Raw genomic sequence first — 13,428 nt, 5'->3', positions numbered from 1 at the left:
GTATTTTGTATTTCCCAGGAAATTGGCAGAAATTGGGATTGAGAGAAAGACTAAATCAGGTCTCAAGTCTTCAGTGAATGAGGTAGGGATTTATAGATAATAGCAACACAGAATAGAAGCTAGAATAAATGAACGACATACTTCCCAAAGCAGCATGAAGCTTTTACATGAGGGGGAGAGTTATGGTGGTGAAAAACCAGGAAGAAGTCAACCTCCCCTGCTTGCCCAGCAGAATGGTCCTTACGTATCTGAGAGTGTTGAAGGGGAATCAGCATCTATAAAGGGTGAACTAAAAATTTCAGTTCTGACTGTTCTGGAAACAAAACTTAGGCCTGGAACTGTGGTTCCAGAAGATGAGTGGGATGTGGAGAAGAGGGTCATTAGTGGCAGGAGTAGAGAATGAGAGCAGAGAGGTAGGTTGCCTTTCATCATTTTGTGACTGAAACTTAGATGAGAAAACATGTTTGAAAGTGATCTCAAATAGTGTAATATTGGTGCAAATTTTGGAGAGTACCAGTACCAGGTGGTTGCTGACTCTGTCCGAGCAAGGTGGTATGGGGTATAAGGTTTGTGGAAGGGCTTGTTAGGACCTGGTTCTGGGGAGAAGTGAGGCAGAGCCAAAGAATGTGGGTCGGATAGCTCCAGAATATTAATGGACATTGTTCTGGATGTGGGCTAATACACCGTGCTCTGTGTAACACTAAGACCCTCGGTAAAGTAAAAGAAGAGGGATCCCTTGATGTATCGATAGAAGATTCCTCTTGGGGTATTGAAGTGAGCCTTCATGAGTATGTGTGTGTTAGAGTACAATCCTTTATTTTTCTGTTCATTCAACAAACATTGTAGAACATTTGTGTCTTGGATACATGAACGAATAAAACAGACAAAAATCCTAACCTTTGTGGAGCATATATTCTAGTGAGGTGGAGGGAAGCAGATAAACATGAAAAATAAATAAATAATTTATTGTGTTAAAAGATAAGTGCAATGGAAAGAAATAAAATATTCAGGAGAAGGAATATTGGGAAAGGCTGCAATTTTAAATGTAATGGTCAGGATAGGCCTGATTGAGTAGGTGTCATTTGAACAAACATTTTTTTATTTGTGAATTAATTAATTTATTTTTTTGATAGAGAATGTGCACTAGTCAGGGAGGGGCTGAGAGAGAGGGAGAGAGAGGATCCCAAGCAGGCTCTGCGCTGTCAATGGGACTTGATCCAATGGATCATGAGATCATGACCTGAGCCAAGATCAAGAACTGGATGCTTAACCAACTGAGCCACCCAGGCATCCCTTGAACAAACATTTGAAGGAGAGGGAATGAGCCATGTGACCTTGTGGGAGAGGTATTCTAGACAGAAGAAACAGTGAGTTCAGAGGCCCTGAGGTGGGAGTGTTCCTGGTGTGATGAAGGAATAAGGAGAGTCCCATGTGTCTGAAATGGATTAAACAAGAGGGTACTGGGCAATGAGGTCAGAGTGTTAGAGTAAGAATGTGGTTAATTGAAGGTTTGGGGGGGTTAAATTCTAGTTTACTATTGATAATATAGATTTATATTATTAAACACATAGTTCTAATTACTTAAGTTTGCTGTGTTAAAATGTAACGAGTAGGAAAAGACGTAAGACTCAGAATTTGAGTTGTAAAATGTATTATCAGTCATTTTCTGTTTGAGGAATAACTTTTCAAGTTCTCTATCGTTAAGGTAGTAGTTTTCACTTCTTTACAGAATGATTTAGAACAAGTACTACGTCAAATTGGCGATAAGGACCAGAAGATCCAGAACCTTGAAGCCTTATTACAGAAGAGTAAAGAAAATATTTCCTTACTAGAAAAAGAAAGAGAAGATCTTTATGCAAAAATTCAGGCTGGTGAAGGAGAGACTGCTGTTCTCAACCAGTTACAAGAAAAAAACCATACATTACAGGAACAAGTAAGCCTGTCGAATGTGTTCTATTTCTATTTTTGTTTGTTTTTCTTTTTAAATTTATTTATTTTGAGAGAGAGAGTGTGCATGAGCACAGGAGGTGCAGAGAGAGAGAGAGGGAGAGAGAGAATCTCAAGCAGGCTCTGCGCCATCAGCATAGAGTCTGATGTGGGGCTCAAACTCATGAACCAGGAAATCATGACCTGAGCTGAAATCAAGACTTGGACACTTAACCAACTGAGCCACCCAGGTGCCCCAAATGTGTTCTGTTTCTAAAACTCACTTTTATCTTTCTAAATATTGCTAAGTACTTTATTTAAATGCCTCTTCATTCTGGTTATTATTAGTACTTTTTAAATATTATGTTTTTTTTGACAAATACCATCCAATTTACCTTAGAGATGGGTTGCTATTGTAGTAAAAGTAAGTTAGCATGATTTGACAAAGATCTCAGTTCATGTCCCAGTATATAACCTACTACCTGTGTGACCACAAGCAAGTAATTTCATCTTGTTAGCTCATTAGAAAGATAGAGATGGTGTTAATAATACATACTTGCCTCATGGCATTTTGTGATGTTTTGAAAAAAAAAGAATAATAAATTATATTTATAAACTAAAAGCACTAATCAACTGCTAGTTATTACTATGTATTGGTTAATATGCAGGCTTACTAGTTACTTATATTTTGGTAATTATGTCTTTGGAACACATAGCTAATAATAATTTTGATAAGTTGCTCATATGTAGCTTAAGAGAAACTTAACAAAATTTGGCTTAATCCATTTTCAAACTGAAAGAATTTATAGTTGCTTTTTTGGAAGAATTGCCCAGTAACAGAGTTATAATTATCTAAATGAGAAAATAGTAAAACAAAATATCAGTAAGTAACAACCACTTTTCTAATTTTATTTATTTATTTATTTTATTTTTAAAGTTTATTTATTTTGAGAGAGAGCGCAAGCTGGGGAGAGGCAGAGAGAGAGAGAGAATGAGAATCTCAAGCAGGCTCCACACTGTCAGTGCAGAGCCTGGTGAGAGGCTTGAACCCAGAAACCATGAGATCATGACCTGAGTGAAACCAAGAGTTGGACACTTAACCAACTGAGCCACCCAGGCACTCCTCGAATTCTTTTTAAAATAATAAATAAAAATAAATCTATGTTATTTGTGCTTCTGGCCATGTTGAAGTAACTGATACCTATTTTGTCCTCTCACCATAAACAACTAGAAAAGAAAAAAAAAGTATCAAGTCACTATTTTCAGATACTGTACAACAAGCAATGCAGGGGTTTGATTCCTGAGAGAAGAGAAGCAAGGGAAGTGAACCTTTTGACCATTCCAACTTCTGGTAACCCAGAGGCATTTTCCAGACTGGTGTAGGTTGGGGGAATCCAAGGAAAGCACAGTGGTCTCACTGAACAAAGTACTAAGAGATTAAAGTTTAGGAAGGTTGAGGAACCTCAAATTGTGGGGCAGAATATCAGAGGGGAGGGAACAGTGGAGAGAAGAAGCTCTAAAAATCTGCATAGGGATCAACTTAAGCCTTCAGCTGACTGCTAAACTTTGCATTCTTATGTGGGATTTCATGTGGCCAGGCAATGAACAATTGTTAGGAGTTGCAAACTGAAAAATTATCAGAGCTTGGAGATGTTTATGCAAGAGCACAAAGACGTGATTGAGCACTTTGGGGCCATTTAGTAGAAACCCCGGAAATGTCACACCTTGGGATAAAGGTAAACCAGCCCCTAGGGTAAAAGCTGGTGTACACCTGACTTAACAAAGCATGAAAACAAGCCTCAGAGGATCCAGCTGAGCCATATGTGGGTTAACTGCCTGCTGGGACAAAATTAAGCATTTTTGAAAGAAGGCGACAAAGTCAAGATTTGTTTCCATAAATATCAAAACTTTCTAGACATTCAAAGAAGAAAACATGTATGGCTCTTAAAATATGCTTATGGTTGTAAAGGAAAAACTATAATGGAAATAGAAGTGGGAATGATTAAAAAAAAAGAAATAGAACTTTTCTCTCTATATATGGAATTAAAATCTCATTGGATGTGCTTAATCAACCAAATAGAAAACAAAAGTGAACATTAAGACAAGGCAATTGAAACTGTCCAAAAGGAAGCACAGAGAGAAAAAAGACTGGGCTAAAAACCAAAAAAACTATGCTTTAGTGACCTGTGGGACAAGATCATGTAATCTAACATACATATAATTGGTGTGACAGAAAAGTGGGGAGGGGAAAAATATTTATTGAAATAATGGCTGAAAAAAATTTAAATGTGATTAAAAATATGAACGCACAGATTCAAGAAACTCATTGAATTCCAATCAAGGTGCACCAAAGAGACATTAGATGAATTGGATTTCATCTAAATTAGAATTGTTTACCCTTCAAAGGATACTGTTACAAAAATAAAAGTCAAGACAGAGTGGGAGAAAATACTTGAAATACACATATCTGACAATTCAGAAATACTAAGAATATATAAGGAACCCTTATTAATTATATCCATGATTGTCTGGGGCTAAAGATGAGTGGAGAGTACTGACTGCAAAGGGGCATGAGTAAACCTTTTGGGGTAATTGAAATGTTCTCTATCTGATTGTGGCAATGGTTAAGTGAGTGTATATATTTGTCAAATGTCCTCAAGCTGTGCAATTAAACTAGGTGAATTTTATTTCATGTAAATTCTAGCTCAGTAGAGATGGTTTTAAAAATTGAATTGGTGTTTTCTTATGATTTTGAAAGATTATTTACTTATTTGTGGAAAGATGAATAAATTTTCTTAAAAATATGAGATAACTTATAGAGCACTTTAATACTCTCATGGTCCTTAAATTTGTTTTTTTTTTTTTTAATTCTTCTTATATCATTTGTGACCTTCATAATTAGTCTTCCTTGTACAATAGGTAACTCAACTAACAGAGAAGCTGAAGAATCAGTCAGAAAGCCATAAACAAGCCCAGGAGAATTTGCATGACCAAGTGCAAGAGCAGAAGGCACATCTTAGAGCTGCACAAGACCGTGTCCTTTCCTTAGAAACTAGTGTCAATGAATTAAGTAGTCAATTAAATGAGAGCAAGGAGAAGGTCTCCCAGCTTGACATACAGGTAATTTTGAATTATTCAATTTAATGTGAGTTTTTCTGAATAAAACACCAATTGTAGGCCATCAAAAATTTAAGACTGTAGATTTTTTTTAAATTCAAATCCAAGTTAGTTAACATATAGTGTAATAATGATTTCAGGAATAGAATTTAATGATTCATCACTTACATATAACATCCAGTGTTCATACCAATAAGTGCCCTCCTTAATTCCCATCACCCATTTAGCCCATCCCTCCACCCAACACCCTGTCATCAACCCTCAGTTGTTCTCTGTATTTAAGAGTCTCTTATATAAGGTTTGTCTCCGTATTTTTTATTTTTTTAATTTTTTTAATTTTAATATTTATTTATTTTTGAGACAAAGAGAGCACAAGCAGGGGAGGAACAGAGACAGAGAGGGAGACACAGAATCTGAAACAGGCTCCAGGCTCTGAGCTGTCAGCACAGAGCCCGATGTGGGACTCGAACTCCAGAATGTTGAGTTGAGATTATGACCTGAGCCAAAGTTGGATGCTCAACCGACTGAGCCACCCAGGCGCCCCTATCTCTCTCTGTTTTTATCTTATGTTTCCTTCCCTTCTCCTGTGTTCCTGTTTTGTTTCTTAAATTCCACATATGAGTGAAATCATATATTTGTCTTTCTCTGACTTAATTTCGCTTAACATAGTGTACTCTAGTTCCATCCACATTGTTGCAAATGGCAAGATTTCATTCTGTTAGATTGCCGAGTAATATTCCATTATAGATATCTACATATATATAGATAGATATCTATATATATATCCCACATCTTCTTTATCCATTCATCCATCGATGGACATTTGGGCTCTTTCCGTACTTTGGCTCTTGTCGATAGTGCTGCTGTAAGCATTGGGGTGCATTTGCCCCTTTGAATCAGCACTCCTATATCCTTTGTATAAGTACCTAGTAGTGTAATTGCTGGCTCATTGGGTAGTTCTGTTTTTCATTTTTTGAGGGACTTCCATATTGTTTTCCAGAGTGGCTGCACCAGTTTGCATTCCCGCCAGCAGTGCAAAAGGGTTCCTCTTTCTCCGCATCCTCACCAACATCTGTTGTTGCCTGAGTTGTTAGTGTTAGGCATTCTGACAGGTGTGAGGTGGTATCTCATTGTGGTTTTGATTCGTATTTCCCTGAGGCCATCAAATGTTTTAAATTCTGTTTCTCCCTGTGTCTCTGTCTTTCCGTCTCTCTTTCTGTCTCCCTGTCTCTTTGTCTCTCTCCCCCTAATCTCTGACCTCTCTCTCACTCTCTGCTTTACTTAGTAGTGGAAAAACCTTGGGAACAAGAATTAAATAAAGGTGCTATCTAGACAGTTTGTTTAGCTTTCCTGTTTGCCTTTTTCCCTCTTTATCTCTTCTGGCAAACTACACCTTCTGAAACCACCAGAGCCTTTTGCTTTTCTTTTTTTTTCCATGAAGTCCTTATTATTGTTTTTGAAATTCAGTCATTTGATATTACACCATTAGATTTCTATGTTAAACACTTTTTGACTTTGATTTTTAAATTTTACTTTAAAGGTTAGGTTAAAAAAATACTTTTATATGCTACCATTATATATTTTTAATAACCTTCTTTCAGAGGCCAGTACAGAATTCACGTTCAATGCATCAGTGTCGGGGTGGGAATTAAAACGTGTTTCTTTTTCCATTGTCATCGTTGGTTTCCTATTCTACACTAAAGTAGAGAAAGTTATAGAAACATATCTAAGCCTTGATTTTATTTTAGGAAAACAATTCTATTGAAAGTAAGAAATATAAAATAACAGGCATGCATATTAACTTGGAGGAAGAAGATACACATTTCTTTCTAATTAAAATATAAATATTTGTTAGGTGGGTTACATGATAACCCAATATTTGGAAGTCCAGTTTAAAAGAGGGAGAAGTGTTTTGGTGTCATATAGGGACATATATATCATCATATATATCATAATAAATCTCATCATTTGTCCAAACATTGTTAGGAGTCTTTTCTCCCATGTTCATTCCTGTTTTGGGATTATTACATACTTATTTTTCAGTGTCTAAATCCTTATTTTTTTTTTTTGACAAAGGGCTTAATTTTTAAAATAATTTGACAAAAGCAATGCATGTTGAAGCAAGAGAAAATCAAGAAATAAATACACATTAAATGACTGGCAAATTTTGTTACAGATTAAAGCCAAAACTGAATTATTGCTATCAGCAGAAGCAGCAAAAACTGCTCAAAGAGCAGATCTTCAGAATCATTTGGACACAGCCCAAAATGCATTACAAGATAAACAGCAGGTAGGTGAATGTGATACAGTCTCATCCCATAACCTAATGTTTTGGTAGATAAATTAATTGCAAACATGTATGAAAGTGATACTCAATTTTATTAATATTGTGATCTACTTGTTTTTTCCCCTTAATTTCTGCCTGAGTTCAGAACCAGTTCTAGATGCAGGAGTCAGACAGATGAAGATAAAAATATCATTTTTGTTTTTGATAAAGTGCAATTGGTGTGTAAGCATGGTTGGGCTTCTTAATTTTGTATTAGTCCTTAGTGTTGACTAAGGTGTGCAGCTGAAATATCTGTTCCTAATTGTTGAATTGTTGCTTCATTGCATCAAGTGCCAATGATTGGTAAAGGGAGACAGACTCTCACACCTGTTCTTAGTAGGTAATCTGGGCCATGACCTAGATTTACTTACCTCTTGGAAGCAGGAAAAGAGCGCCATATATTCCAATGCAGTAAGAGTTCCTCTTTTATTTTGGGGATAAGAATAAGTAGGGCTGCAGGGAATACATAAGTTACTTTTCTCAATACTTCTAATAGAATAAAGGCTTCCTACTTAAGGGCCAAGGTCAAAATGCTGATAGATTTTTCTTCCCTTTTAGCAAATGAGATTTTTTAAATTTACTTTTTATCTGAGTGGTAACACTGGTTGTTGGCCTAATTTTTTTTTGATCAATCTAGTAATATATCAAGTTAACAAAATAAAAGCTTTGTTTTCTATATTTACCCTAAACTTCAGTCCTATTTTCCTTCTTAGAGGGAATGTTTGCTCTTAAATTTGGTATGTACCTGTCCAGAGTTCTATAAGCATTGGGCAAATATGTGTGTGTATGTTCATATATAACACACACACACTAATATTTTCTTTTATGCACGTAGAATTACTGTGTATGCATGTTTTGCAACTTTTTACTCATTGCTACATACATCTGGAAAATATGATCTAATCACAAGATCAGGCTAGAAACTGTAATGAAAAGATTATTGATAAGAATAATCACATAAAAGTTTAAAAATTTTTTGCCAAAAATATTGCTAACAAAATTAGAAAGCACATAGCAAAAGAATAATACACTTTCTGAAATATGTCCGACAAAGGATTAATATCTTCGATATTTAAAACAGATAGGAATTGCATGAAGCTACAAAAGAGTAAATGATCAAAAATATATTAGTGAATGTTCAGATTAAGAATCAATTGTAAATTAAGACAATCAATTGTAAATTAAGACAGTATGCCCTTGTTGAGGTGAAATGTGTTTGTTTAATACTGGAAGGATTGGAGATGGTGTAGAAGAGGAAGAGTAAGTCACTTTCATATGTTGCTGGTGGTAGGTAAGTTCAACCTTTTAATGGTGATAGGGAGAGCTGTTTGCCAATATATTTCAAGAACTTTAGGGTTTTTCATATTCCTTAGCTCACTTTTAGTCGTTTATGCTAAGGGAATAATCATAGCTTTTAGGATGCTATTTACATTTCTGTTAATAACATACGGAAAGTTTAGTAGCAATCTAAGAATCCAAAATAGGACATTTGGCTAATAAAAGGTCTGAATCAATAAAATGGGAATTTATGCAGTCAAATACAATATTTTAGAAAATAATGACACAATTTCATGATGCATTGTTATGTAAAAACAAAGGTTATAATAAAACCTTTGTATGGCTTACAAACCTGTAGTATGTAAAGCGAGGTTCTACCTCTATTTTAAAAGTGTAAATATAAACCATAACTTCTTTATCCATTTGTCAGTTGATGGACATGTAGGCTCTTTCCATAATTTGGCTATTGTTGAAAGTGCTGCTATAAACATTGGGATACAAGTGCCCCTATGCATCAGCACTCCTGTATCCCTTGGGTAAATTCCTAGCAGCTTGGCAATGAGAAAGAATGAAATCTGGTCTTTTGTAGCAACGTAGATGGAACTGGAGAGTTTATGCTAAGTGAAATAAGTCAGGCAGAGAAAGACACATACCATATGTTTTCACTCATATGTGGATCCTGAAAAACTCAATAGAAGACTGGGGCGCGTGGGGGTGGGGGGAGGAGAAGGGGTGGGGAAAGTTACAGAGAAGGAAGGAGGCGAACCATAAGAGACTCTTAAATACTGAGAATAAACTGAGGGTTGATGGTGGGAGGGAGGGGAAAGTGGGTGATGGGCATTGAAGAGGGCACCTGTTAGGATGAGCACTGGGTGTATGGAAACCAATTTGACAATAAAGTTCATATTAAAAAAAAAAGAAATAATACCAATAGTAAATCAAGTAAAAACAAAAGTATAAATTAAAAAATGGAAACATACAGAAAAGACTGAAAGGAAAGTTATCAAAACATTAATAGTGATTATCTGTGGGTGGTGGGTTTACTAGTGATTTTAATTCTTTCAGTGCCTCTAGATATTACAAATGAACAAGTTTCATAGATGTAGTCACTGTAATAGTTTTTAAATGTTATTTTTAAAAATTGCATCTTTTTTTAAATATGAAATTTATTGTCAAATTGATTTCCATACAACACCCAGTGCTCATCCCAACATAAAAATAGCATCTTGAAGATTGAAAACATTTAATTATAATATAAAAGTGTTATTTTATTATTAGTATATTTAATGTTCTATTGTATCTTTTGAGTCCTAAAATAACTCTTTCTAGAAAAAGTTAAGTGGTGATGCATATAAACTTAATATCTCATGCTATGTACAATTTCAGTTCAGGTCCTTTGTACTAGTAAAATAACCTCTGATAGTTCAAATAGTTTCTTAACCTTCAAATAGTTTCTTAAATAGAATTAGAGTTTTCAGTAGTACTTTGATCAAACATTTGGGAATACAAGAAAGAAAACGTTACCAAAGTTTTCAATTGTACTTTTCTATAGGAGTTAAATAAGATCACTACTCAGTTGGATCAAGTCACTGCAAAGTTACAGGATAAGCAAGAACATTGCAGTCAGTTGGAAAGTCATCTTAAAGAATATAAAGAGAAACACCTTTCTTTAGAACAAAAAACTGAAGAATTAGAAGGTCAAATTAAGGTTTGTATAAAAGATATTGAGTGTATTACTTATATTTTCTGCTACTGTAGTAATGGAAACTGATGACCTAGAAGGAATCAAAGGTTTTAAATTTGCAAACAAAGGTGAAGTTGTGTTATAGAATTTTAAATTACCTGGAATTTTTCTGGTCTTAATTTTGAATTCCATTCTTAATTTTAATTTCTTTATTAATGAGTGGCTTTTACAAATGACAGTTATACTGGTTCCTTTGTAATGTTTCAAAAAAAACAACCAACCAGGGATTTACTCTGTAATTACAAGGAACTTACCATTTTGTTGTCATTGTTGTTGTTATGAAGCCTCTTCTGTTCCATCATTCCTATCTCCTTCCCTCCTTATTTCAGAATATATTTCACATATGACAGACCTCTTCACTTTTTAAATTTTACATTTATATCTTTTGGATTTTGTCTTTAGTTTAATAATAAGTTTATGCTGTGGTAAACTGCTTCTTAACTTCAACTCCAAGTGAAATTGTTGATGTACTAAAGAGATTAAATGAGTAGACCTATCAGACAAGGGTTTGACCTGAGTCCTTTGTCCTTGAAATGGGATCTACTATTGATTAAACAAAGATTTCTCAAATTACTATATATATGTAAATTATACCTTCACAAACAGAACACTTCTGTAGAACTATTGGATGTGTACATGTATATGTGTATATCCACACCAATATAACATGGAAGAAGAATTACATTTTTAATTCTATTTATGAGTTTCTTTTTCTTTATGGCCAATGATGATAGTAATGACACATTACTTTTTGTAATAATTTGAAAAGAACAGAAAAACGATTTTACTGAAAAGTATCTAATGAGAATTCTTTTTGGGTATCTTTTACAAATAATTGTTTAGAACCGAGAGTGTCTCTTGTGATAATCAGATCTTTAACATTTGGTAATTATTTTAGGGAGTATTCCATATGTTTTTTGTAATTATTTGTTACAAAATTTTACAGTTGCATCAAAATCTATTGTAAGAGTTGCATAAGAGCTATAGATACCTAGGTTGGTTTATAAAATATTTAGGGTGCAAAATTATTACAACTATGCAAGAAAATGCATTACTCTTATATATTCAAACTTTATATTTAACAGTTTGATTTTGCAAATTTGCAAAAATGCACACAGTTATATGTATATGTATGAGACAGAAACTACACTGTGAGGAACAACAGTCTCTAAACCGAGAATTTAAAGGTGCAATATCAGGAATTCAGCTGTCTTTATATTTAGCGGCAATAGGTACTAAGGAGAAGGATGATATGACAACTCCATTTTAGTTTTGAATATTTACAATTACATCAGTGTTGTTTACTGTATATAAAGGATAATATATGTTAATGAGCCTATGTATGAACCTGTTACCTAGTTTTTTCGTACTTGACTTAATAACTTTTACTCTAGCAATAGACACAATTATTTTGTTTATTCTGTTATTTAGAGTTAATTTTAAAAAACAGAAACTTGGTGACTGCCTGTCATGTACAAAGCCTGCTGGTAGGTCCTCTGAAAGATTCCAAAATAAATAGTTCCTTTACTCAGTAGTGGCTTCAGAATGGAAAATGTGTTTTTTGTTATAACATAAACATTTTATGGTTATTACTCTGTGTTATGTCAACACCAATTTGAGTATAAACAAAAATGTTATATTTAATAATAAATGGATAATTATTGACATTAAAATGGTTACTGTATTCTGTTTCTTTCATAGAAACTAGAAGCTGATACTCTTGAAGTTAAAGGAAACAAGGAGCAAGCTTTGCAGGATCTACAACTGCAAAGACAGCTGAATACAGATTTAGAGCTTAGAGCCACAGAATTGAGTAAACAACTTGAAATGGAGAAAGAAATGTAAGCTAAACTACTTAAGGGAGAGGATTATAAACTAAGTATTAAAATCTTCTGATTTCAGGTGTGCCTGGGAGGCTCAGTCAGTTAAGCGTGCCACTCTTGATTTCAGCTCAGGTCATGATGTCATGGTTTGTGAGATCAAGCCCTGTGTGAGGCTCTGCGTTGACAGAACCTGCTTGGGATTCTCTCTCTGCCCACCACCCCCATTGTGTGTGTGTGTGTGTGTGTGTGTGTGTGTGTGTGTGTGTGCGCGCTTGTGTGCGTGCATTCCCATTTTCTCTTTCCCTCTCAAACATTTTAAAAAACTCTTGGGATTTCAGTTTTGCTATCACAGTGCTTAAAGATTTATTAAATGTTTTTTCCTATTGGTTCTATAATCTGATGTTAATACTGAATGAAAAATAAAAGCATCATAGTATGGTTAAATTTACCTTCACTAGAAAGGACTGAAAATTTGGGTCATCTAGTCTCTTTTCAACAGTAATATGGTATTCATTTATCTGGGTTAAAGCAATTGTTTTGAGTTGTTCACTGATTTGAATAAATTACTCTGAAATTAACAAATAGAGGAGTATTTATATATATCACCCAAGAACAATCAGGCTTCTGTGTTGAGGGACTATACCAAGTAGGGAATGTATACTTTCTTACAAGAAATGACTTATTTTAGCTTTGTGGTACATCTTGACAGATCGTATTTATGAACACAAGGGAAACACCAGAATCAGTGTACCTTTTAACAATTATTGAAGTAAAATTTACATACTGTTAAATGCACAGATCTTACATATAAAATTTTGAGTTTTAGTAAGTGTATACTCTGTGTAATAATATGCCCTCCCACCCACAACATTTTCATACCCATGGAGTTTCCTCGGGTGCCCTTCTAGTCAATACCTTGTAGAAAACCACAGTTCTGTGTTCAGCCTTCATAGATTAATGTTGTGTGTTTTTGAAATGAAATCATACAAGTATGTTCTTTTTTTTATGACTGGCTTTTTTTTTTTTTCTCAATGCACTATTTTTAGTTTTGTTTGTATAGTTGAATATTATTCCACTGAATGCATTACAGTTTGTTTATCTGTTTTCTGTTGGTGAGTATTTTTAGGTGGTTTGCAGTTTTTAGGTGTTATGAATAAAGATGCTATCCGTTCTTATACAAGTATTTTTGTGAAAGTACAGGGCTGTGGTGGAGT

General features: G+C 34.4%; 1 protein-coding gene across 3 annotated transcripts in view; it reads left to right on the top strand.

The window, feature by feature from the left end:
* Positions 1-13,428, top strand: part of EEA1 (early endosome antigen 1) — a 114,240-nt gene that overhangs the window by 70,127 nt on the left and 30,685 nt on the right. For all 3 annotated transcript variants that reach the window (XM_042947350.1, XM_042947352.1, XM_042947351.1), the window contains 5 exons: positions 1,730-1,933; positions 4,846-5,046; positions 7,220-7,333; positions 10,200-10,355; positions 12,093-12,232. In XM_042947350.1, the coding sequence (XP_042803284.1) occupies positions 1,730-1,933; positions 4,846-5,046; positions 7,220-7,333; positions 10,200-10,355; positions 12,093-12,232 (815 nt within the window). The remainder of the gene's footprint in view (positions 1-1,729; positions 1,934-4,845; positions 5,047-7,219; positions 7,334-10,199; positions 10,356-12,092; positions 12,233-13,428) is intronic.

The sequence above is a fragment of the Panthera leo genome, chromosome B4 (genome assembly GCF_018350215.1).
Source record: "Panthera leo isolate Ple1 chromosome B4, P.leo_Ple1_pat1.1, whole genome shotgun sequence".
Classification (NCBI taxonomy): Eukaryota; Metazoa; Chordata; class Mammalia; order Carnivora; family Felidae; genus Panthera; species Panthera leo.
The sequence above is the reverse complement of the archived record's forward strand: the minus strand, read 5'-3'. Positions and strand labels throughout refer to the sequence as shown.